Here is a 26,632-nt window from a genome sequence, read left to right as displayed (position 1 = left end):
CTGCCGGTTGTCATACTCATCGACATGCAAGTCGTGATTCCTATTACAATAGCATGAACATCTCATACATCACATATAGATCATTCATCATTCATCACAACTTTGGCCATATCATATCACAAAGCACTTGCTGCAAAAACAAGTTAGACGTCCTCTAATTGTTGTTGCAAGTTTTACGTGGCTGAAGTAGGGTTCTAGCAAGAACGTTTTCTTACCTACGTGAAAGCCACAACGTGATTTGTCAACTTATATTTACCCTTCATAAGGACCCTTTTCATCGAATCCGCTCCAACTAAAGTAGGAGAGACAGACACCCGCCAGCCACCTTATGCAAGAAGTGCATGTTAGTCGGTGGAACCGGTCTCACGTAAGCATACGTGTAAGGTTGGTCCGGGCCGCTTCATCCCACAATACCGTTGAAACAAGATAAGACTAGTAGCGGCAAGAAAGTTGACAACATCTACGCCCACAACAAATTGTGTTCTACTCGCGCAAGAAGAACTACGCAAAGACCTAGCTCATGATGCCACTGTTGGGGAACGTAGCAGAAAACAAAAATTTTCCTACGGTTTCACCAAGATCCATCTAGGAGTTCATCTAGAAACGAGTGATTAGATGCATCTACGTACCTTGTAGATCGCGAGCGGAAGCGTTCAAAGAACGTGGATGAGGGAGTCGTACTTGACGTGATTCGAATCACCGAAGATCCTAGCACCGAACGGACGGCACCTCTGCGTTCAACACACGTACGGAACAGTCACGTCTCCTTCTTGATCCAGCAAGGGGGAAGGAGAGGTTGAGGGAGATGGCACCAGCAGCAGCACGACGGCGTGGTGATGATGGAGCTGCAGTACTCCGTCAGGGCTTCGCCAAGCGCTATGGAGGAGGAGGAAGTGTTGGAGAGGGAGAAGGAGGCAACCAAAAGCGTGGGATGAAAGCCCTCCTTCCCCCACTATATATAGGAGGGCCAAGGGGGGCGCCGGCCCTAGAAGATCCAATCTCCTAGGGTGGGGCGGCGGCCAAGGGGGGTTTCCCTCCCCCCCAAGGCACCTAGGAGGTGCCTTCCCCTCCTAGGACTCTTTCCCCTTATAACCCTAGGCACATGGGCCTCTTGGGGCTGGTGCCCTTGGCCCATGTATGCCAAGGCGCACCCCCTACAGCCCATGTGGCCCCCCGGGACAGGTGGCCCCACCCGGTGGGCCCCCGGGACCCTTCCGGTGGTCCCGGTACAATACCGATAACCCCGAAACTTGTCCCGATAGCCGAAATAGTACTTCCTATATATAATTCTTTACCTCCGGACCATTCCGGAACTCCTCGTGACGTCCGGGATCTCATCCGGGACTCCGAACAACATTCGGGTTACTGCATATACATATCCCTACAACCCTAGAGTCACCGAACCTTAAGTGTGTAGACCCTACGGGTTCGGGAGACATGTAGACATGACCGAGATCGCTCTCCGGTCAATAACCAACAGCCGTTTCATGAAGTATCCCTTTGTTCCCTTGCCCTTCTTGAAACTAGTGGTTTCACCAACCATCAACAATTGATGCTCCTTCTTGATTTCTACTTTCGTGGTGTCAAACATCGCGAATATCTCAAGGATCATCATATATGTCCCTGATATATTATAGTTCATCACGAAGCTCTAGCAGCTTGGTGGTAATGACTTCGGAGAAACATCACTATCTCATCTGGAAGATCAACTCCCACTCGATTCAAGCGATTGTTGTACTCAGACAATCTAAGCACAAGTTCAACAATTGAGCTTTTCTCCTTAGTTTGTAGGCTAAGAAAATCGTCGGAGGTCTTATACCTCTTGACGTGGGCACGAGCCTGAAATCCCAATTTCAGCCCTCAAAACATCTCATATGTTTTGCGACGTTTCAAAAACATCTTTGGTGCCTCAATTCTAAACCGTTTAACTGAACTATCACGTAGTTATCAAAATGTGTATGTCAGATGTTCGCAACATCCACAGACGACGTTCCAGGTTCAGCACACTGAGCAGTTCATTAAGGACATAAGCCTTCTATGAAGCAATGAGGACAATCCTCAGTTTACGGACCTAGTCCGCATAATTGCTACTATCAACTTTCAACTAAATTTTCTCTAGGAACATATCTAAACAGTAGAACTGAAGCGCGAGCTACGACATAATTTGCGAAGACCTTTTGACTATGTTCAGGATAAACAAGTTCATCTTATGAACTCCCACTCAGATAGACATCCCTCTAGTCATCTAAGTGATTACATGATCCGAGTCAACTAGGCCGTGTCCGATCATCACGTGAGACGGACTAGTCATCATCGGTGAACATCTTCATGTTGATCGTATCTACCATACGACTCATGCTCGACCTTTCGGTCTTCTGTGTTCCGAGGCCATGTCTGTACATGCTAGGCTCGTCAAGTTAACCCTAAGTGTTTTGCATGTGTAAAACTGTCTTACACCCGTTGTATGTGAACGTAAGGATCTATCACACCCGATCATCACGTGGTGCTTCGAAACGACGAACTTTAGCAATGGTGCACAGTTAGGGGAGAACACTTCTTGAAATTGTTGTAAGGGATCATCTTATTTACTACCGTCATTCTAAGCAAATAAGATGTATAAACATGATAAACATCACATGCAATCAAACAATAGTGACATGATATGGCCAATATCATATAGCTCCTTTGATCTCCATCTTGGGGCTCCATGATCATCTTGTCACCGGCATGACACCATGATCTCCATCATCATGATCTCCATCATCGTGTCTTCATGAAGTTGTCTCGCCAACTATTACTTCTACTTCTATGGCTACCGGTTAGCAATAAAGTAAAGTAATTACATGACGTTTATGTTGACACGCAGGTCATAAATAAAGACAACTCCTATGGCTCCTGCTGGTTGTCATACTCATCGACATGCAAGTCGTGATTCCTATTACAAGAACATGATCAATCTCATACATCACATATATCATTCATCACATCCTTTTGGCCATATCACATCACATAGCATACCCTGCAAAAACAAGTTAGACGTCCTCTAATTGTTGTTTGCATGTTTTACGTGGCTGCTATGGGTTTCTAGCAAGAACGTTTCTTACCTACGCAAAACCACAACGTGATATGCCAATTGCTATTTACCCTTCATAAGGACCCTTTTCATCGAATCCGATCCGACTAAAGTGGGAGAGACTGGCACCCGCTAGCCACCTTATGCAACTAGTGCATGTCAGTCGGTGGAACCTGTCTCACGTAAGAGTACGTGTAAGGTCGGTCCGGGCCGCTTCATCCCACGATGCTGCCGAATCAAGATAAGACTAGTAACGGCAAGCGTATTGAACAAAATCAACGCCCACAACTACTTTGTGTTCTACTCGTGCATAGAAACTACGCATAGACCTAGCTCATGATGCCACTGTTGGGGAACGTAGCAGAAATTCAAAATTTTCCTACGTGTCACCAAGATCTATCTATGGAGAGACCAGCAACGAGGGGAAGGAGAGTGCATCTACATACCCTTGTAGATCGCTAAGCGGAAGCGTTCAAGTGAACGGGGTTGATGGATTCGTACTCGTCGTGATTCAAATCACCGGAGATCCTAGTGCCGAACGGACGGCACCTCCGCGTTCAACACACGTACAGCCCGACGATGTCTCCCACGCCTTGATCCAGCAAGGAGAGAGGGAGAGGTTGAGGAAGACTCCATCCAGCAGCAGCACAACAGCGTGGTGGTGATGGAGGAGCGTGGCAATCCCTGCAGGGCTTCGCCAAGCACCGCGAGATATGAGGAGAAAGAGAGGGAGGGCTGCACCAACAGGCAGAGATCAGATCGCGTGTTATGGGCAGCCCCAGGCCTCACTATATATAGGGGAGAGGGAGGAGGGTGCGCCCCCTCTAGGGTTCCCACCCCTAGAGGGGCGACAGCCCTAGATGGGCCTTGGGGTGGCGGCCAAGGGAGGATTCCCTCCCCCCAAGGCACCTAGGAGGTGCCTTCCCCTCCTAGGACTCTTCCTTTAGGGTTTCCCCACACTAGGCGCATGGGCCCTAGGGGAAAGTGGCGCCCCAGCCCACTTTGGGCTGGATCCCTTTCCCACTTCAGCCCATGGGACCCTCCGGGATAGGTGGCCCCACCCGGTGGACCCCCGGGACCCTTCCGGTGGTCCCGGTACAATACCGATGACCCCGAAACTTGTCCCGATGGCCGAAATAGGACTTCCTATATATAAATCTTTACCTCCGGACCATTCCGGAACTCCTCGTGACGTCCGGGATCTCATCCGGGACTCCGAACAACATTCGGTAACCACATACAAACTTCCTTTATAACCCTAGCGTCATCGAACCTTAAGTGTGTAGACCCTACGGGTTCGGGAACCATGCAGACATGACCGAGACGTTCTCCAGTCAATAACCAACAGCGGGATCTGGATACCCATGTTGGCTCCCACATGTTCCACGATGATCTCATCGGATGAACCACGATGTCAAGGACTTAATCAATCCCGTATACAATTCCCTTTGTCTAGCGGTATTGTACTTGCCCGAGATTCGATCGTCGGTATCCCTATACCTTGTTCAATCTCGTTACCGGCAAGTCTCTTTACTCGTTCCGTAACACATCATCCCGTGATCAACTCCTTGATCACATTGTGCACATTATGATGATGTCCTACCGAGTGGGCCCAGAGATACCTCTCCGTTTACACGGAGTGACAAATCCCAGTCTCGATTCGTGCCAACCCAACAGACACTTTCGGAGATACCTGTAATGTACCTTTATAGCCATCCAGTTACGTTGTGACGTTTGGCACACCCAAAGCACTCCTACGGTATCCGGGAGTTGCACAATCTCATGGTCTAAGGAAATGATACTTGACATTAGAAAAGCTTTAGCATACAAACTACACGATCTAGTGCTATGCTTAGGATTGGGTCTTGTCCATCACATCATTCTCCTAATGATGTGATCCCGTTATCAATGACATCCAATGTCCATGGTCAGGAAACCGTAACCATCTATTGATCAACGAGCTAGTCAACTAGAGGCTTACTAGGGACATGGTGTTGTCTATGTATCCACACATGTATCTGAGTTTCCTATCAATACAATTATAGCATGGATAATAAACGATTATCGTGAACAAGGAAATATAATAATAACTAATTTATTATTGCCTCTAGGGCATATTTCCAACACCCTCTGCCCCCGTATATAAAGGATCAAGGGGAGGAGGCCGGCCGGCCCTCTATTGCGCGCCAAGGAGGAGTCCTCCTCCTAGTAGGAGTAGGACTCCTACTAGGAGGAGGAAAGAAGTGGGGAGGGAGAGGGAAAGGGGGGCGCCGCCCCCCCTCTCCTCGTCCAATTCGGACCAGGAGGGAGGAGGCGCGCGGCCCACCTTTGGCTGCCCCTCTCTCTCTCCACTAAGGCCCATATGGCCCATTACTTCTCCCGGGGGGTTCCGGTAACCCTCCGGCTCTCCGGTTTTCTCCGAAATCACCCGGAACACTTCCGGTGTCCGAATATAGCCGTCCAATATATCAATCTTTATGTCTCAACCATTTCGAGACTCCTCGTCATGTCCGTGATCACATCCGGGACTCTGAACTAACTTCGGTACATCAAAACTCATAAACTCATAATATAACTGTCATCGAAACCTTAAGCGTGCGGACCCTACGGGTTCGAGCATAATGTAGACATGATCGAGACACGTCTCCGGTCAATAACCAATAGAGGAACCTGGATGCTCATATTGGCTCCTACATATTCTACGAAGGTCTTTATCGGTCAGACCGCATAACAACATACGTTGTTCCCTTTGTCATCGGTATGTTACTTGCCCGAGATTCGATCGTCGGTATCCCATACCTAGTTCAATATCGTTACCGGCAAGTCTCTTTACTCGTTTTGTAATACATCATCTCACAACTAACTCATTAGTTGCAATGCTTGCAAGGCTTATGTGATGTGTATTACCGAGAGGGCCCAGAGATACCTCTCCGACAATCGGAGTGACAAATCCTAATCTCGAAATACGCCAACCCAACATGTACCTTTGGAGACACCTGTAGAGCACCTTTATAATCACCCATTTACATTGTGACGTTTGGTAGCACACAAAGTGTTCCTCCGGCAAACGGGAGTTGCATAATCTCATAGTCATAGGAACATGTATAAGTCATGAAGAAAGCAATAGCAACATACTAAACAATCGGGTGCTAAGCTAATGGAATGGGTCATGTCAATCAGATCATTCATCTAATGATGTGATCCCGTTAATCAAATAACAACTCTTTGTTTATGGCTAGGAAACATAACCATCTTTGATTAACGAGCTAGTCAAGTAGAGGCATACTAGTGACACTCTGTTTGTCTATGTATTCACACATGTATTATGTTTCTAGTTAATACAATTCTAGCATGAATAATAAACATTTATCATGATATAAGGAAATAAATAATAACTTTATTATTGCCTCTAGGGCATATTTTCTTCAACAGCGGGTTGCGGGAGAGTGGACCGCTGTAGATAGAGGAAGGAAGGTGATGGAGATGTTGGTGAAGATGGCGAAGGTGTTGGAGTAGATCGCGGTGATGATGATGATGGCCACGACAGCGTTCCGGCACCACCGAAAGAGAAGGGGAGAGGGGCCCCCTTCGTCTTCTTCTTCCTTGACCTCCTTCCTAGATGGGAGAAGGGTTTCCCCTCTGGTCCTTGGCCTCCATGGCATGGGAGGGGCGAGAGCCCCTCCGAGATTGGATCTGTCTCTCTGTCTCTCTCTGTTTCAGCGTTCTCAGATTCTTCCCTTTCACCGTTTCTTATATTCCCGGAGATCCGTAACTCCGATTGGGCTGAAATTTTGACACGATCTCTATCCGGAAATTAGCTTTCTTGTGGCGAAAGAAGGGCACCAACCGCCTTACGGGTGGCCCACGAGGGTCAGGGGCCTGCCCAGGGGTGGCAGGCGCGCCCCCTGCCTCATGGCCACCTCAGGCCCCCTTTCTTACCACTTCCTTCATCTTAGGATTCAGCCATCGTTGATGATCACGAACTGGTTTGGCATCTTCCTCTAAATTTATTTTGTGTTGACATAGAGTGGGACTAATGCCCTTAAGATCATCAAGAGTATATCCAATAGTAGCATGGTGCTTCTTCAGAGTTTTCAATAATCTCTCTTCCTCATGCTCTGAAAGGTTAGCACTAATAATAACATGAATATCTTTTTCTCATCAAGATAAGCATATTTAAGAGTATCAGGTAACGGTTTAAGCTCAAACACGGGATCACCCTTGGGTGGAGGAGGATCCCCTAGGATTTCAACAGGCAAATTGTGTTTCAGGATGGGTTCCTGTTTAAAGAATACTTCATCTATTTCACTTCTTTCATTCATGAACATATCATTTTCATGGTCTAGCAAATAGTGTTCTAAAGGATCACTAGGAGGTACGGCAATAGAAGCAAGACCAATAATTTCATCTTTACTAGGCAATTCCTCTTCAAGGTGTTGTCTATGAAATTTAGAGAAATTAAATTCATGAGACATATCACCTAAACCAATAGTAACAACATCCTTTTTGTAATCTATCTTAGCATTAACAGTGTTCAAGAAGGGTCTACCAAATATAATGGGACAAAAGCTATCTTGTGGGGAACCAAGAACAAGAAAATTAGCAGGATATTTAGTTTTCCCACACAAGACTTCAACATCTCTAACAATTCCAATTGGTGAAATAGTATCTCTATTGGCAAGTTTAATTGTGACATCAATATCTTCTATCTCAGCAGGTGCAATATCATGCATAATTTCTTTGTATAAGTCATGAGGTATAGTACTGGCACCCATATCACATAAGCCATGATAACAATGATCTCCTATTTTAACAGAAATAACAGGCATGCCTGCCAAAGATCTAGGTTTATCTTTAGCACAAGGTTTAGTAATTCTAGCAGTCTCATCATAGAAATGAATAACATGCCCATCAATATTATCAAACAAGAGATATTTAACAATAGCAATATTAGGTTCAACTTTAATTTGCTCAAGAGGTGTATAAGTTCTAATATTGCTTTTACGAACCATAGTTGAAGCTTTAGTATGATCCTTTATCCTAATAGGGAAAGGTGGTTTCTCAACATAAGAAGTAGGAACAATAGGATCATTATAAGTGATAGTCTTTTCTTCAACTTTAATAGGTGCAGCTATTTTTACTTCTATGGGAGGATGATATTTAAACCACTTCTACCTAGGGAGATCAACATGAGTAGCAAAAGATTCATAGAAAGAAGCTACTATCTCAGAGTCAAGTCCATATTTAATGCTAAATTTACGGAAAACATCAGTATCCATAAAGATTTAACACAATCAAATTTAGGTGTCATACCTGACTCCTTACCTTCGTCGAGGTCCCAATCTTCAGAGTTGCGTTTAATTCTTTCCAATAAATCCCATTTGAATTCAATAGTCTTCGTCATAAAAGAGCCAGCACAAGAAGTATCGAGCATGGTGCGATTGTTATCAGAAAGTCGAGCATATAAATTTTGAATAATCATTTCTCTTGAGAGCTCATGATTGGGGCATGAATATAACATTGATTTAAGCCTCCCCCAATCTTGAGCGATACTTTCTCCTTCGTGAGGCCAAACATTATATATATAATTGCGATCACGATGAACAAGATGCATAGGATAAAACTTCTGATGAAATTCCAATTTCAATCGTTTGTAGTTCCATGACCCCGTATCATCACATAGCCTATACCATGTCAATGCATCTTCCTTCAAAGATAAAGGGAAGACCTTCTTCTTAGTAACATCTCCGGATACACCTGCAAGCTTAAATAATCCACAAACTTCATCCACATATATTAGGTGCTCATCAGGATGCGTTGTTCCGTCTCCTGCAAAAGGATTAGCCAGCAGTTTTTCTATCATACCCGAAGGAATTTCAAAGCAGACATTTTCATTTTCAGTAGGTTGAGGAGCAACTCTTTGCTCTACTGGTCGGGGTGAAGATACCCCGAACAAGCCCCTCATAGGATTACTTTCCATAGTAACAAGTGATAGTAAATTTTAGCACACTATATAAATTTTTCCTTACCAAATTCCACCTACCAAAGGCGCTTCACTCCCTGGCAACGGCGCCAGAAAAGAGTCTTGATGACCCACAAGTATAGGGGATCTATCGTAGTCCTTTCGATAAGTAAGAGTGTCGAACCCAACTAGGAGCAGAAGGAAATGATAAGCGGTTTTTAGCAAGGTATTCTCTGCAAGCACTGAAATAATAGGTAACAGATAGTTTTGTGATAGGATAATTTGTAACGAGTAACAAGTAACAAAAGTAAATAAAGTGCAGAAAGGTGGCCCAATCCTTTTTGTAGTAAAGGACAAGCCTGGACAAACTCTTATATGATGTAAAGCGCTCCCAAGGACACATGGGAATATCGTCAAGCTAGTTTTCATCACGATCATATGATTCGCGTTCGGTACTTTGATAATTTGGTATGTGGGTGTACCGGTGCTTGGGTACTGTCCTTACTTGGACAAGCATCCCACTTATGATTAACCTCTATTGCAAGCATCCGCAACTACAACAAAAGTATTAAGGTAAACGTAACCATAGCATGAAACATATGGATCCAAATCAGCCCCTTATGAAGCAACGCATAAACTAGGGTTTAAGCTTCTGTCACTCTAGCAACCCATCATCTACTTATTACTTCTCAATGCCTTCCTCTAGGCCCAAATAATGGTGAAGTGTCATGTAGTCGACGTTCACATAACACCACTAGAGGAGAGACAATATACATCTCATCAAAATATCGAACGAATACTAAATTCACATGACTACTAATAGCAAGACTTCTCCCATGTCCTCAGGAACAAACGTAACTACTCACAAAGCATATTCATGTTCATAATCAGAGGGGTATTAATATGCATATAGGATCTGAACATATGATCTTCCACCAAATAAACCAACTAGCATCAACTACAAGGAGTAATTAACACTACTAGCAACCCACAGGTACCAATCCTAGACTTGGAGACAAGAATTGGATACAAGAGATGAACTAGGGTTTTGAGAGGAGATTGTGCTGGTGAAGATGTTGATGGAGATTGCCCTCTCCCGATGAGAGGAGCGTTGGTGATGACGATGGCGATGATTTCCCTCTCCCGGAGGGAAGTTTCCCCGGCAGAACAGCTCCGCCAGAGCCCTAGATTGGTTCTGCCAAGGTTCCGCCTCGTGGCGGCGGAGTCTCGTCTGGAAAGATGGCTTATGATTTTTTCCTCATCGAAAGACTCCATATAGCAGAAGATGGCCATCGGAGGGCCACCAGGTGGCCCACGAGGTAGGGGGCGCCTAGGGAGTAGGGCGCGCCCCCCACCCTCGTGGGCAGGGTGTGCCCCCTGGTGAACTTCTTGCGCTCGGTATTTTTTATATATTCTGAAAACGTCTTCCGTGAAGTTTCAAGACTTTTGGAGCTGTGCAGAATAGGTCTCTAATATTTGCTCCTTTTCCAGCCCAGAATCTCAGCTGCCGGCATTCTCCCTCTTTATGTAAACCTTGTAAAATAAGAGAGAATAGGCATAAGTATTGTGACATAATGTGTAATAACAGCCCATAATGCAATAAATATCGATATAAAAGGATGATGCAAAATGGACGTATCAATGGGCAACGATGTTATCTCTTTGACCCCGTAACAAACACTTCAGTTATTTTCTCTATGTATGGTGTAACATATCTCACATGTTAATGGAATAGTATTTGGCATGCTTTAGGATTTACAACAAATTATGTTGTTTTTTTACGGTTTTGCTTCAACTTTGCTAACTCCCTATGGCCTGGACAAAGACTGATAGTGATCATGTTTGTTCAAAGGCTAGAGCCTCCAATAAGCAATCCTAGTAATCAAGAGGATCTGAACAGTTCATTACTTTATTGTTTCCTAGTTGGGATTCATTTTTTGCTACACATCTTAAATCAGTAGTATGACTGATAAGTGCTAACCAAGGTAAGCATTCGAATTAATGTTTATTGTGTGTACACAAGCATCATTCATAAATGACAACTAAACCTCCAAAGGCCAAAAAGCCATAGCCATATATGAAGATGCAAACTTGTTCATACGATAGGCATGACAAAGTTCAAGATTAGAAGGTTGGATGGCTAAGTTGCAAAGGAACTAAAATGTCCCCATTGTTGTAAGTTGGATGTAAATGCAAGATAGGTTAGATGGTCATTGGATGATTAAAACTAAGAAAACTAAAATTGCAAAAAAAATGGTAACAATAACAGCTTCTTTGGACTGTAGGAATAGGAAAAAACGCTGGATTGAGATGACATGTACCCTAGAATCCTACAAGATTTTGAAACATAGGATTCCTGCAGTAAGTGTCTTTGGATGGTGCATTACAATGCAACATAGGAATTCGCGGGGGGGGGGGGGGGGTGAGAGAGAGTAGGGAGAGATAGAGTGAGATGCATTGTACTTTTCAAAGGAGGTTTGCCTATAGGATGGGGGCATAGGAAATTGGGAGACTCAATCCGGAATTTGGTAGACTCAATCCTATGATCCAAAGGATTCCATAGAAAAAAAAATCCTTAGATTTGAATCCTCCAAAATTCCTTCAAAGAGGCCCTAACTGAATTATTCATTGGGCTGGGTGCAGCCACCGGGTTTTTTTTTTTTTTGAGGGGGTAGCCACCGGGTAAGTAGGGTGGGTCTGTTTAACTCGCAGGCCCGTTTAACCTAACCACACCTTTCTTTCGGCCCAGCAAGCCCAGGTTATCCACCCGGTCACGACGTATACTGTATACAAGCCCGAAACCTAAGCAGGCACACCAAAGGACAAGAGCGCAAAACCCCCACCACGGACCCTCGCCGTCGCTGTCTCCGTCTCCCATCTCGCCGGCGCTAGCTAGGGCACCGGTCGCCCTCCCCCTCCGACGATGTCGACGCCCTCTGATCCAGCGGCGTCCGCCCAGCCCCCCTCCACCGCGGCCACCTCCAGCAGCGGCCTCACCTTCAAGCTCCACCCCCTCGTCATCGTGAACGTCTCCGACCACTACACCCGCGTCAAGGCCCAGGCCTCCTTCCCCGCCGAGGCCCCGTCGCCGGGCAAGGCGCAGGCCTCCTGCTCCGCCGAAGGCTCCCCGGCCCCCGCGGAGCCGCCGAGAGTCTTCGGGTGCGTGATCGGGGTGCAGCGCGGCCGGACGGTCGAGATCTTCAACAGCTTCGAGCTCGTCCTCGACCCCGTCACCGGCACGCTCGAGCGCGCCTTCCTGGAGAAGAAGCTCGAGCTCTGTAAGCCGACGGCGAATCTCGTGTGTTTCTAGGGTTTGGTGACGCGTGTAGGAATATAATTTGGGGTTTGTGCGTGGTCTGATTGGTCCATGCTGCAATTGTGCCTCTTGCAGATAAGAAGGTGTTCCCTGAGTTCTATGTGTTGGGCTGGTACTCTACTGGGAGCGATGTGCAGGATACTGACATCCTAATCCACAAGGCTGTGAGTACTTACAATCCTTTTTTCAAGTTCCTAATCCTTGAGACGGACAATGTGCTTGTTTTTTTGCTATTGTTACAAAAAAAAGTGCAATTGTGATTTGGTGTGATGTACTACTCTTGAACGTGGTTGGTTTTTTATTGCCGTGTGGAAAGAGGAGGTGGAAGAGGAGCAGAGAACATGATTTCTTGCATTCCTGTGCATAGAACGTTTTTGTTTTTTATTTGTTTAAAAGTGATTTACTGTTCGTCATTGCATTCCATCCATGTATGTATTTGTAAAATTGAGAAAATAAGTTGCGTAGTGCCTATGGAAGGCTGGGAGTTTTCTTGTTGTAGTAGCGTTATAATGGGTGGTAGAACAAATGATAGGTAATTATTGGTACCCATAAACCAAGACCCCGTTTTGCTTCTGATGAGGTTCAGTTTTGCTGTAGGATAAACTTAGACAATTTTGTTTTAGTCTTTTGTGCAGACTGCATATTACATCTGTTCTCAATCAAGCCTATACAACTGTTGCAAACTCTTAAGTCCACATGTATGGACCAGCATTACCTTTGAAACCAAATCAAGTTAACACTAGATGCAAAGTATTTTTCCAACATGTTTTATATCAAAATGGTGCACGCCCTATGTCATGGCTCGCAGCAACATACATTACTGCTACTCTCAAACTCTGGTACATTGCTGAGTTTTGTTCAACTGCATCACCAAATAAATAGAGACCATACTGGAAACCTGCTTTTGAGAGGAATATTGCTTTTAAATATGGATATGATCTGCTGTATGTAATATTCATTCGCCTCCATGTAACTTTGTTTTTCTATGATCCAGCTGATGGACATTAATGAAAGCCCTGTTTATCTTCTCTTGAATCCTGCAATCAACCACTCCCAGAAGGATCTACCTGTGACAATTTATGAGAGTGGTAGGTTAATCTGATCTACAATTTGTATTATCATTCAAGTGGTGCTATTGGCATGTCTTCTTTTTGGTTCTGCATAATTGGTTTATTTATGATGTGAACCAACCTTGGTTCATGTTGGAACAACTAACGCGCATAGGGTGGCAGATGGAATGGCTTCAAGGGGATTAGGTTTTTGGAAGGGGAAGATAGGAACATGTTGAAATGAGACTAATGAGTGGACAGTTGAATGGCTTCAAGGGGATTAGGGTTTTGGAAGAGAATTTACAGCTCTCCTGCTAACATAAAATAGAAATGAGACTAACGAGAGGACCAAGAGAGGTTTGGGAAATACCAAATATATGAGAGAAATATCTACCCAACCTCCCAAGACTTGAAAACTTGGAAGCAAACTCAACTCATCTTCTATCTCTTTGCTAATTCTCTGGGGGTACAGATGCCTACATCGGAAAGGCTCAACGAAATTACCTATGATACAACTCTTATTCCTTTCTTGACTGCACCCCTGTCAATCAACCCAATGTCTAACACACTATTATTAACATCATGCTTTATACTTCCTAATAATTGTCCTGGATAACGAGTTCTGATAGTTATTGCTGGTGTTGGTTTCCTTGAGCCATACACCTGCCAAGCCATGAGTGCCATTTGCTGCTGTTGTGTGCACAAACCTGACTTACCCATGTCCACAATAGTATAACTTCATGGTTTTTGTTTATTTTTGGAAACAGGGCCATTGCCCTTGCTCAATTGATCATGAATCATGTTTTTTATGTTCGTTGTATTGAGCTTTGCTTTAGGGTGCACATCAACTATGCATGTAGTGTTTTTTAATATAAATAACAGTTTGTAGCCATCACTATTATAGTGTGGGTAGCCCTTAAGTTTCTCGCTTCTGATATTTCTGTAACTAGTTTGGAGTTTTTCATTGCACTAATGCTCTTATCCTGTTCACTTTCCTGTCTTTGCTGCTAATTCTTTGTTTTTCACCTTTGTAAAATTCAAGAGTTGCATGTTATCGATGGGGGCCCCCAGCTCATCTTTGTCAAATCAAATTACACAATTGAGGTTGGTTTTTTTCCTTCTCTAATCTCTTTGGGTTGGTCTAGCTCTGAATTTATTTTTTTAGTTCTGATTTATTTTTATTAACACTTATTCACATTTACATTTGATTTAGACTGTAGAAGCAGAGAGGATATCTGTAGATCATGTTGCCCATCTGAAACCATCTGATGGTGGCTCTGCAGCAACTCAATGTAAGGATCCTTTTGTTCAACATCAATTTTAGCACCTTGGATAAGGTACCATTTTCGGTCAAAATACTAACAGACATGTTTGAGCAGTGGCTGCTCATCTTACAGGAATACACAGTGCCATCAAGATGCTCAATAGCAGGGTCCGTGTTATCCAGCAATACCTTGGTGCCATGCAAAAGGGTTTGTCTTTTGCCACTGATCTGATGTTCTAAATCTTTCTCCAAAATGTGGCTGTGTTTTATCCACGTGCTTTAAACATAGTCCCTCAATATTTATTCGCCAGAATTTGCAGCGTCTTCGAACTATTTGTGTAAGTACTTATCAATCACTAAGCCTCTTCCATCACCGCAGGTGATATTCCACTGGATAATTCACTCCTTAGGCAAGTCTCAAGCCTCGTAAGAAGACTACCAGCTATGGAATCGGAGAAATTCCAAGATGACTTCTTGACGGTAGGTTAACCTCCATTTTGTTGTGTTATTTAACTGATTAACTTCACCTTGCATCTTATGATACCATGATATTCTCTTTGTTTCCAGGAATACAATGATACCCTCCTCATGACTTACCTTGCAATGTTCACGAACTGTTCAAGGTATGCCTCGGCTTCTTTCATTAAACCTTCTGATAAGAAAGAATGTCGCATATAAAACAGCAGAGTAGAATAAATGGATTTACATCTACATTGAAGTTGTGTGTCAGATGCTCCTTTTGTGGACATCGTATTCCTCTGTATCCTCAAATCATATAATTTGATGTGCTTGCACCGATGTTGATGTTGGTATTGATGGAGCTCTTTGGTGACTTGCAGCACAATGAACGAGTTGGTCGAGAAGTTTAACACCACCTATGAGAGATCCCCTGCCAGGAGAGGAGGCCGAGGCGCTTTCATGTAGATGGGTCCTGCTGCCGCTGAGGTTTTGGTGCTGGTTATCCGTGCTGAGATTTTGAAAATAGTTGTCATATCTAGACGCAATTTTTGCGTGCTATCAGTTAGGTGCTCTGTGTTCCGGCAGTATCCGAGACTTTTCAATCTTCTTATCCCCTCTGGGTTGGATCAGTGACACGACGTGCCTGGGATGATTGATTATCCTCTTGTCCCGAAGTTGACATGTAAAGTTCGGCTTAATAGATGTTGCTCAAGTTAACTCGTATCTCGGTCTTGTCCTGCCTTCTTTAAATTGGTTATATGCTTGCAGAATCTTGAAATCCTCAAACTGTGTCACTATTATTTGTTTTATTGAGAGGTACTTGGTACCGCATGTCCATGTATACACATGGCCCACCACTGCTTGAAACAAGGGTTTGAGTCCAATCCATCTTGGTTGGAAACATACGGAATTCGTTTCTTGGTAGTGTGTCACAGCTCGCTAAGCATCCGATTAAGTTTTGCTCTCGTGGCTTAATCATCAACTGGGTGTGTCATCATCACGCAGAGAAGGGTCGTGGCACTGGTCGGTACAGTGCATGTGGCGCCGCCAGTCCTTCAGGGTGGGATGACAATTGAGAACGTTTTTTATAGCAAATTATATTGTCGTGAGGATGCCAATATTTTTTTTTTACGAAAAACAGTACTGTAGCGGACCATGCTCGGCCAATGCAAATTACCATCAAAATTGTTCGCAAATGCCTCGCTTAGTAAAATTGCCATGCTTGCCCAACACAAACCATCAAAACAAAATCATTCGCAAATGCCATCCCTACTAGCGAAGTCATATCATTGGCACCGCTTCTTTGGTGTGCTATGATGAACTGATGAGGGAGATTTTAACGGTTGTTTTCTTGTGGCTCGTAACAGCCTAATCCGTTGCTGACCGTATCCAACTTTCCTCGCCCAAAAAATATAAAATAGAATTTGAAAGCTGCATTTATCTAAACTCCTAGACAGATCCATCCGTTCATTACAATACAACATGAGAAAACCAAGGTCATAAGATACCAGTACAACATGTGAGAAAACCAAAGTCATATAAGATACCAGTACAACATGTGAGAAAACCAAAGTCAAAAGAATTACAACATGTGAAAACCAAACGGTCCAAAGAATTGTGTGTTACATAATGGAACAGAGCATTACAACACCAACAGGAATGTCACAAAGAATGTTACATAATGCATATTACAGGGTGCGAACATCAGGATGGCACTGGTTCCTGCAACCCATCTCGCAGTTACTGCCACATATCGTCAGCCCTGGCTTCCGCCCCAGGATCTCTGCAACGGTCGGACTGCCCCCTCGACGCTCCAGCACGTTCTTCCCAACGCCGAGCCACCGCAGGCCTCGGAACAGCGGCGGGTCAACCAGCGGATCAAACAGCCTCAGGAAGTTGCGGGACAGCCTGGTACAGTAGGAGAGATCGAGCATTCTCAGGGTGCTTTTGCCAGAGCCATGCCGGTCCAAACCAAGAGTCTCGAGGCATGGATCGGTGATGAGGACGCAGTTTCGGAGGCACAGGCTGCTTATCCGCTCGCAGTTCTTGGCGATCAATGTGACGGCTCTACCCGATATCCTTGGTACGTTCCCAATGTCAAACGCGACCAAGGTTTTGTTGATGATGCCACTCCCACACAGCAATGAGGCTATGCCGTTGTTGGTGATCCTTCTGCAACTCCTCAAGCACAAGGAAGATATTGGGCAGCTCCCGTTACCGAGTGCTGACAGACCTGCATCGGTGATGTCAGCTCCGGCAAGGTCCAATAGTGTTAACTTGGAAAGCTGTGAGATGGAGGACAGGCCAGAGTCTGCAATGCTCCTGCAACCCGACAGATCAAGAACCTCCAAGTTGGTGCAGGATGAGAGAGATATTGCTGTCTCGCTGGTTAAGAGACCACAGGACAGCAATCTCACTTCCGTGATCTTTGTTGCTGCCTCATCAAGATCGAGGCACGTCAAGTCTGACAAACATGAGGCAGTACTGACCTCGAATTTCCTCAGGTCCTTGCAAGAGTGGAGAAGGGCTGCATATCCAGCATCTCTCACTTTAGAGAACCCACCAAGCCTAATGGTTTGGAGTTGCTTGCATCCTTCAGCAAGCATCAGTAGCCCAAAGTCGTTTACCCTTCTGAAGGTGGAAGAACAACCCTGCTTACCGCGTGTAAGAGATAAATGTGTCAAGTTCTGGCATAAGCCAAGCGCTTGCAGCCCAATATTGGTCAGATCATTGTCCAGATCTGCTTCACTTCCAGGGTTGTCTTCTAGGCAGAGCTCAAGTAAGTTTGAGAGACTTCTTGTGATGAAGGTAACAAGTTCATCCGTTATTATGTCCAGAACTAAAGACAGTGATTCTAGACTGTCACTGAAGGGTGTCTTCGCAGATGGGCTTATGGGAAAGAGTTTCTTTGCCTGCCAATTGGCCACAGGCATTAGCAATAGTACCTTGATGGTACCAGGTATAACAGGCACCAAAGAATCAAAATCAACAGAGCCTGGAGCTAGGAGAGGAAATTTCAGCGAAAGATTCTGCATTGATAGATTTGAAAAGACAGATTAGGCACAGGCACACAGCAACCAAATGAACTTATTCCAACAGCTAATTACTCAAAATCCATGGCTAATATTACTTAACCTTTTATATATATGCTTTAGTATTCAAAGGTTGTTTTTCTACTTAAACTGTACTCAAAAGCTACTAATCTAAAAAATCCAAACATGCAATATCGTGTTCATATGTGACAAAGACACCTCACCTCCAAGTAATCACATCCTTTGAACATGTGTGCTATGGACTTACGGCAGATCACAAAATGTTCACTGCCATTCAAGTTTGCCATCTCCAGTGTAATTGATCTGAATATAAATACAGTATGCTCAGACTTCCCACAATTTGGGTCAAGATGAAAACAAATCATTTTTTAGAGAACAGAAACATAACCAATTACTATGCCAGGTACAAATCAAATATCCCCAATGCCCATCCCACCTGGACAACAATAAACCTTACAATGCAATAATACTAGGCAACAGTTCGTAGCGCCTAATCCAATTTCTCAAGAAATATACTGTTCTGAAATTAGCCTCCATGGCTTAGTGCCAATGCTACTTCCACAACTAATACCATGGCCGCTTGGTTCCACTAGTCACAGTACCAGCTCATGCAGCTTAGATATATGTAGGCCGATATATCAGTTTTGGGGCTCTACCGATGTAAACATAATATATCATTTTCACATATCATCCGATGTGGACCGAAATATTGACCAATATTGCCGATATCTGACGCGATGTGCCCATTGATATAGACCGGTAGGTAAGTCAATGAACACAATTATTTATCACAAACCAGTGATTTGTTAAATGTATTTACAACTTCATCGTACTAGCAAAGTCATGCGTAATGTTTTTTTTAAGGTTAGTCATGCGTAATGTTTGTAGAAACACATATATAAGTTATTGTTTTTAATCTTAGAGTGAGGATTTTGTGAATATGTCTTAAATAGTTTCTTAATTAACAAGTTCATAAACTAGGAATCTAAATTTATTATGCTAGATCATTAACACCATACATTTTGTTTTCGCTGTAAAAATATTTTTGAGGAATATTGAAAAAAATTCCAGATATATTTTCTTCGATATATCTACATATCGTCCCATATACGACATCCGATATGTTCAAGCCCAGCCGATACAAACCCAATATATGATATGTTGAACCTTGATTGACACTGCTATTTGTTGACGAGGTTCAGCCAAAACCTACATCCCATGGGATCCCCTGATACTATCTGATATCCCAACAAACTCAATACCCACGAGAGACTCTGGTCAGAGACCACTCCCTCCGTGAACCGCGCCGGAGTCCATCTTGATTCTCTCAGTTACACACAACACTGCCCCTTGGTACTTATTGAGGCCCTGGCTACTACGTGTTCTGACTCAAAATATGTTTTTTTAACCATATCAGCTAATACCACCACAAGTCCAACTGTAATCTAACCCGTAGCATAAGCAAACACGCAATTGCTGAAGAGGCATACCTCAAATTGGTGCACCTCTCGCCAATCACCACAAAGAGGTATGGGGAGAACGACGAGCACTTGAGCAGCGAGAGCTCGCGGAGGCTCTCCTTCGCAATAGCAGCGACCGCGGAGTCATTGAGTAGGCTGCAATTGATGGCGAGGCTGCGGAGCCTTCCATTACCGGCAAGAATCCTATTCGCGATAGCATTCGTCGGCGTAAACGCCTGCAACAGCGACCAAACCCCAGATTAAAGGGAGACCGTCTCTGGCGGTGGGCGGGGAGCGCGAGAGAGGGGGGAGCGACGAGGCTCACCGAGAGGTCTAGGGATGCGACGGAGGATAAGGCGGCACCGGCGGCGCCTCGGAGGGCGCGGCAGGATGCGGCGGCGGAGCAGGCGGCCTCTAGACCCACCCGGCCAACGACCTCCACCAGGAGCGCTTCGGGGAGGATGTCGACCAGGCCTCCTCCTCCGCTGCCGGAGGCCTCGCCGCCGCCCTGGCCGTCGCCGGCGGCGCGGGGCTTCTTCTCCATAGCTCCTTGCTTTCAGACCTAGAGTCAGATGCGCGGAGACCGTCCCTGGATATACCACCACGGCTCGCGGGCCCTCTGTGTTGGTATGACATGTGGGCCCTCTGCCGTCGTTCTATTTGGTTTTATTCTGCTACTGTTCTAAATGAGGAAATAAACCAATAAACCGGACCTGCTGTTCGTTCTTGGAAGAAAACGGTTAGGGCTAGGTATCTGAAATTTTCAAAACATTCTATGTGTGGTAGCTACTCAATACGTACGTTGCAAAATGCACGATGTTATGGGCATCGTCATGTTTTTTAGCATGCAAATATAAGTATACACGTGTCCACGGGGTTCCTAAATCTCATCTAAATGAATAAGATTTAACAATGTCTCATCTAAGTCGTGATCCATTCGATCTATTGTTGTAGTCTTCGCGTAAACTTGACCCCGCTTTGATTTTCTATCCCGCTGTCGACTTTCCCATTCAAGTCAGGCACGCTTTTTGTTAGGTCCATTTTTTGTTCAACCTCTGTTTGGTCGTGTTGCTGGCCGTTTTCATGCCTTTTTGTGGTTCTATTGGCCTGCCTTTTGTAGAAGCGGAGGGGATAGGGACATAGGGTGCATTGTTCCCCGCCTCTTTCATCACTTCCATTCCGCAACCACCTCTCTCCATTCCTGCTCTCCCCATTCCCATTTTGTCTCCATTAGTGTCGTCGCGAGTACGCAGGAGTCGAGATGAGCAGGAAGGAATCGACCGAGGATTTGTTCGCTCCTGCAAGGTGAAGAGATGGTTGGCAATGGCGATAAAGTGAGCTTTTTGTCCCCTCCCCCTCCCACCCTATCTTTTTTAGGGTTTCTTGATTTGAGGTATAACCCTAGCATTTCAAGTGAATTTGCTCCCTTTGCGCTATGCATGTCCTGTTTTTATTAGGCTTTTTTATTATTAGGCCTTTTTAGATTCTCTATCTCCTTGTTTGTTTTTCATTAGATCAGATCCATTGACCGTTTGGATTGGTTTGTGTCTTGGGAGGGGTTGCGGGGTGGGGGTTGGCATAGTGTTTATTGGAAAATCATGATGTCTCAGATAGATGCGTGGTTAGACCCATTTGGAGACCCGTTGTTGAGGGATTTTATCATAAATCATTGGGAACCCCCTCCCCCCTCTCCCTTTTTATCGGTGGAGCCCTATAATCTTAAGTTGATTCTTTTTAGTTTTCTTAAGTTGATGCTAGTAGTGTTGGAAATATGCCCTAGAGGAAATAATAAAGTGGTTATTATTATATTTCCTTGTTCATTATAATCGTTTATTATCCATGCTATAATTGTATTGATTGGAAACTCAAATACATGTGTGGATGCATAGACAACAACATGTCCCTAGTGAGCCTCTACTGGACTAGCTCATTGATCAAAGATGGCTATGGTTTCCTAGCCATAGACATGAGTTGTCATTTGATAATGTGATCACATCATTAGGAGAATGATGTGATGGACAAGACCCAAACTATAAGCGTAGCATATGATCGTATCAAGTTTATTGCTATCGTTTTCTGCATGTCAAGTGTCTGTTCCTATAACCATGAGATCATGCAACTCACTTACACCGGAGGAGTACCTTGTGTGTATCAAACGTCGCAACGTAACTGGGTGATTATAAAGATGCTCTACAGGTATCTCCGAGGGTATCTGTTGAGTTGGCATGGATCAAGACTGGGATTTGTCACTCCGTATGATGAAGAGATATCTCGGGGCCCACTCAGTAATACATCATCACAATGAGCTTGCAAGCAATGTGTCTAAGGAGTTAGCCACGAGATCTTGTATTACATAATGAGTAAAGAGACTTGCCGGTAACGAGATTGAACTAGGTATGGAGATACCCACGATCGAATCACGGGCAAGTAACATACCGATGGACAAAGGGAACTGCGTACGAGATTAGATTAGCTGAATCCTTGGCATCGAGGTTCAACCGATAATGATCTTCGTAGAATATGTAGGAACCAATATGGACATCCAGGTCCCGTTATTGGTTATTTACCGTAGAGGTGTCTCGATCATGTCTGCATAGTTCTCAAACCCGCAGGGTCTACAAACTTAACATTTGGTGATGATCTAAGTATAGTTGAGGTATTATCACTACAAAAAAAGACACATCCGTGACATTTTGGGCCGAACGAAAAAAATTTCTGTCATACATATGAAACTTCTATGACGATAATTGTGACAAAACCCGGTGTCATCATAGATGTGGTGGGCTCCTACTTCTATGACAAAAAATCATGACAGAAAATGAGCTTTTCGTCCTGGGCGGGCCGAAGACGCAGCTGCATGACATTCGTTGGGCCGTCCATGACAGAAAAAACCATGGTAGAAGCGAGGGGGAGGAAAATTTCGGGGAGTTCCCGGTTACGGTGGGAGGTCGGGGGCCGAGCGATGCGCGTTTCTCTCGTACACATACGCGCGTGTGTGCGAGGCGTTGGTTCTAACTGAACCCGAGCGAGGCGTTGGGCTCTAACTGAACCCGAGCGATTGCACTACATGCTATGCATTACTGAATCCGAGCGATCGATCGATGGCTGTTAACTGAACCCGATCGAGCGATTCCTTTGCTACTGCTGCTAACTGGAGCCGATCGATTGGATGAACAGTGAGTGTTGCACGGGGGGGGGGGGTGGATGAACAGTGAGCAGTGGCGTTGCCTCTGGATGAACAGGACCCCGTGGTGTGGTGGGCCGGATGAATAGTAGATGGTGGAGGGGTGCCCGTGGAGGGGTGGTTGAACAGGACCCCGTGGTGTGGAGGGCTGGATGAACAGTAGACGGTGGAGGGGTGCCCGTGGAGGGGTGGTTGAACAGTAGCCGGTGGAGTAGCGCGCGGTGGAGGCTGGATGAACAGGAGCCCGTGAAGGCTGGAGGAGGTCGACGGTGGAGATGAACAGTATCCCGTGGAGTCCCGTTTTGCGGTACGCCACACCCCTCCCGATCAACAGGACCCCCGTTTCGACTGTAGCGCTCCAACACAAGTCCGTTTCCTCCGTTTTGCGGTACGCCACACCCCTCCCGATCAATAGGACCCCTATTTCGACCATAGGAGGTCCGTTTCCTCCATTTTGCGGTACACCAGACCCCTCCTGATGAACAGGATGCCGTTTCGAACATGGCCGGTCGAACACAAGGCCGTTTCCTCCGTTTTGCGGTACGCCAGGCCTCGTTTCCATCGCCTGTTTCGTCCAAGCCCTCCCGATGAACACGACCAAGCATTCCATTTCGACCCAGCCGGTTGGCTCCCACGCGTTCCGTTGCCTCCCGATGAACACGACGCATTCCGTTGCCTCCCCATGAACACGAGCATTCCGTTGCCTCCCCATGAACACGACGCATTCCGTTGCCTCCCCATGAACACGACGACGACGTCGTTTCTCCGTTCTGACCCAGCCATGTACACGAGCCCTGACCGTACGTATGCGCGAGTAGGCGTTCGAGACCCTGCCCGTATGTACGTACGTGGCCGTATTTTCTTTCTTGCACCCTGGCCGCTGTACGTACGTGTACATGCTGCGTGCGCGCCTCTACTACGATATGTACGCGCCTCTACTATGACACGTGCGCGCCTCTACATTGACCAGTATATATGTACGTACACGTTCATGACCAGAATGACAACGCTACGTACGCTTCGACCAGGTGGGTCCCAACTGTCAGGCACTTCCTTGCCTGCGAAGATGTAGCTGGTGGGTCCCAGCAGTCAAGGGGTGAATCGTTTTGTTTTCATTTTTTTGCCCGGACGCACTTCCTTGCGTGCGAAGGTGTAGCTGTTGGGTCCCAGCAGTCAGGGGGGAATCGTTTTTTTTGCCCGGACGCACTTCCTTGCGTGCGAAGATGTAGCTGATGGGTCCCAGCAGTCAGCGGGGCGAATCATTTTTTTTCGGACACACTTCCTTGCGTGCGAAGATGTAGCTGGTGGGTCCCAGCAGTCAGGGGGGCGAATATTTTTTTCGGACGCACTTCCTTGCGTGCGAAGATGTAGCTGGTGGGTCCCAGCAGTCAGGGGGAAACATTTTTTTCGTGAAATACGGTGGCCCGTCCGGTGGGTTCCCGCTGTCAGGTGGAGGAATAATTATTTTGCGCGTAATAAGGAGGCACTTCCTTGCTGCGGCTGTGGACCCAGCTGTCAGCCTCTCCACGTACAGTCCACGTCTGATGGAAGCCATTCCTTGACCACGTTGACCACGCTGCGCCGAGAGCACCAAGGTGGTGGATGACGGCGAGGCCTAGGAAGGGGACGACGCGGAGCCGGGGAAGACGCGGTAGTGGATGCCCACGCGTAGAGGATTATGGGGGTTCACTCGTTCGGCTGCGGTGTGAGGCTGCCGTCGCCGCAGAATAACAGGGGGTGTGGGTGCGTAGAGGGATGGCTTGGCCAGCGGTGGGAGTAGTAGGGGGCGATGAGGCCTCCGCGGCATCACAGCCGGCCACGGGCGGCAGGAGCAGGCGGCATGACCGGCGCTGCTTTGGGCGGCTGGAGCAAGAAGACCAGAGGTTGAATAAGCACTACGGCCGTTGGATGGACATCGTACGATCACTGGAGCTAGAATCGTTCATATATTGACTAAAGTTGACAAAGGCCTCCGTCCCAGTCAACTTAGTAGGCCCACAAGTCAGCCTCCCATCCAGGTGGGTCCCAGCTAGCAGGGGGTATTCATTTTTTTGTGCGTAATAAGGAGGCACTTCCGTCCGAACTGACAACGGGGGGAACGTTTTTTTCGCGAAATATGGTGGCCCGTCCTGTGGGTCCCAGCAGTCAAGGGGAAACATTTTTTTTGCGAAATACTGGTGGCCCGTCTGGTGGGTCCCTGCTGTCAGGTGGAGGAATAATTATTTTCTGCGTAATAAGGAGGCACTTCCTTGCGGTTGCCGTGGACCCAGCTGTCAGCCTCTCCACGTACAGTACTCTTCCGATGGAAGTCGGTCGTTGACCACATTGACCACGCCGCGCCGAGAGCACCACGGCGGTGGACGACGGCGAGGCCTAGGAAGGGGACGACGCGGAGCCGGGGAAGACACGACAATGAAAGCCCGCGCGGAGAGGAGTACGAGGATTCACCGGTTCGGCTGCGGTGTGAGGCTGCCGTCGCCGCAGAATAACTGGGGGTGTGGGTGAGTAGAGGGATGTCCTGGCCAGCGGTGGGAGTAGTAGGGGGCGCTGAGGCCTGCGCGGCAGCACAGCCGGCCACGGGAGGCGGGAGTAGGCAGTCCCGCCGTCGCTGCTTTGGCGGATGGAGCAAGAAGGTCAGAGATTGAAGAAACACGACGGCCGTTGGATTGACATCCAACGGTTACGTCTACTAGAATCGTTTGTTGACATATATAATAACTAATTTTTTTTGCATACGCGTCAACTAAACAGGCCCACAAGTCAAACCACTCCCTCTTTTTTTAATAATTTATATATAGCTCATGGCAACTTCTTATGCAATATATTGCAGTCGTTTTTTTTGGTTGGCCAGGGCCAACTTCGCATATTTCTGTGGGTTCCAAACTATTTTTAATACCGAAATGTCGAGCCAGATTTAAAGTACTTTGAAGATATATTTAAATTAGGTTAATGCCCAGTGAAATAGAAATATGAAAATGTGAAAAAAATCAGAAATTATAAAGTAATTGCCAATTTGTCATCTGTTTTTATATTTACAACTCATTTCATATTATTTTCAAGATTTGTAGGCGTCTTGAAAGAGTTGCAGCCCATCAGGGCATAGAAAAATAAGTAGGCCTGGATTGGGTATTCTTCAGAAAAAATAAACTGGGCTCATTTTCACAAAGAAAAAATAGCTGGGTTGGTCACATGGTGAACATAAAATATAAGACTGGGCTAGACGGGCCACAGCCCAGTTCAAAGCCTGCTCCGTCTCAACAATACCAAACAAAAAAATACTGCTCGAGTAGCTACGTCCCAGGTGTCAGCCGATCTTGTGTTGTTCTCTTGTCTATTGACTATATACGCTCACAATGTCGTGGGTCCCAGATGTCAGGAAAACACTAGAAGGAAGCATTTTATTTTTCCATACGCTGACGTGGTGGGCCCCTACTGTCATCCTCTCCACGTACTTCTGCCGATTCCTGTTGTTTGTTGACCATGTTGACAACGCGAGAGGGCGGCGCCGTGGCGAGCGCACCAAAGCGCGCGGAGGACGTCGACGTTAACAATTTAGGAGACGGTGGGGCGGCGATGGGTGCGCTGAGGCGCAGCCAGCCATGGGAGGCGGAAGCAGGCGGCCCCGTCGGCGCTGGTTTGGTTTTGGCGGCTAGAGGAAGACAGGACTGAAGAAACACGACAGACTGTAAAAGCAGCAGGAGTACTTAACAACCTTAACTGAAACCAGCAGGGGCACTTAACAACCAAAGCTGAAAGCAGTATGAGTACTTATACAGGTTCAATCGTACAAAGCACGCCTCGAACAGTGCTAT

General features: G+C 46.0%; 2 protein-coding genes across 2 annotated transcripts; one reads left to right on the top strand and one right to left on the bottom strand.

Annotated features, from left to right (window-relative positions):
- Positions 1–11,834: 11,834 nt before the first annotated feature.
- On the top strand, positions 11,835–15,846 carry CSN6A (COP9 signalosome subunit 6A). The gene is made up of 9 exons (XM_048686802.2): positions 11,835–12,313; positions 12,427–12,515; positions 13,346–13,439; positions 14,443–14,504; positions 14,614–14,692; positions 14,780–14,872; positions 15,044–15,144; positions 15,232–15,287; positions 15,504–15,846. The coding sequence occupies exons 1-9, from the start codon at positions 11,959–11,961 to the stop codon at positions 15,586–15,588; spliced, it is 1,014 nt and encodes a 337-aa protein (XP_048542759.1). The 5' UTR covers positions 11,835–11,958; the 3' UTR covers positions 15,589–15,846.
- Positions 15,847–16,623: 777 nt separating this feature from the next.
- Positions 16,624–20,215, bottom strand: LOC125520426 (RNI-like superfamily protein). Its single transcript, XM_048685339.2, has 4 exons — positions 19,962–20,215; positions 19,667–19,872; positions 18,380–18,479; positions 16,624–18,152 (listed from the first exon to the last, which is right to left on the bottom strand). Exons 1-4 carry the CDS (start codon positions 20,178–20,180, stop codon positions 16,812–16,814), a joined length of 1,866 nt encoding a protein of 621 aa, XP_048541296.2. The 5' UTR covers positions 20,181–20,215; the 3' UTR covers positions 16,624–16,811.
- Between the last annotated feature and the right edge of the window lie 6,417 nt (positions 20,216–26,632).

This window comes from Triticum urartu, chromosome 7A (assembly GCF_056163025.1).
Source record: "Triticum urartu cultivar PI428250 chromosome 7A, HENAU_Tu73, whole genome shotgun sequence".
Lineage (NCBI taxonomy): Eukaryota > Viridiplantae > Streptophyta > Magnoliopsida > Poales > Poaceae > Triticum > Triticum urartu.
This window is presented reverse-complemented; position numbering and strand designations above follow the sequence as displayed.

Coding starts and splice junctions, on each gene's coding strand:
- CSN6A (XM_048686802.2), top strand. CDS start 11,959: ATGTCGACGCCCTCTGATCCAGCGGCGTCCGCCCAGCCCCCCTCCACC. Junction 14,693..14,779: donor TGGCTCTGCAGCAACTCAAT/GTAAGGATCCTT, acceptor ATGTTTGAGCAG/TGGCTGCTCATCTTACAGGA. Junction 15,288..15,503: donor ATGTTCACGAACTGTTCAAG/GTATGCCTCGGC, acceptor GGTGACTTGCAG/CACAATGAACGAGTTGGTCG.
- LOC125520426 (XM_048685339.2), bottom strand. CDS start 20,180: ATGGAGAAGAAGCCCCGCGCCGCCGGCGACGGCCAGGGCGGCGGCGAG. Junction 19,873..19,961: donor TCGCATCCCTAGACCTCTCG/GTGAGCCTCGTC, acceptor TCGCTGTTGCAG/GCGTTTACGCCGACGAATGC. Junction 18,153..18,379: donor AAGGATGTGATTACTTGGAG/GTGAGGTGTCTT, acceptor CTATCAATGCAG/AATCTTTCGCTGAAATTTCC.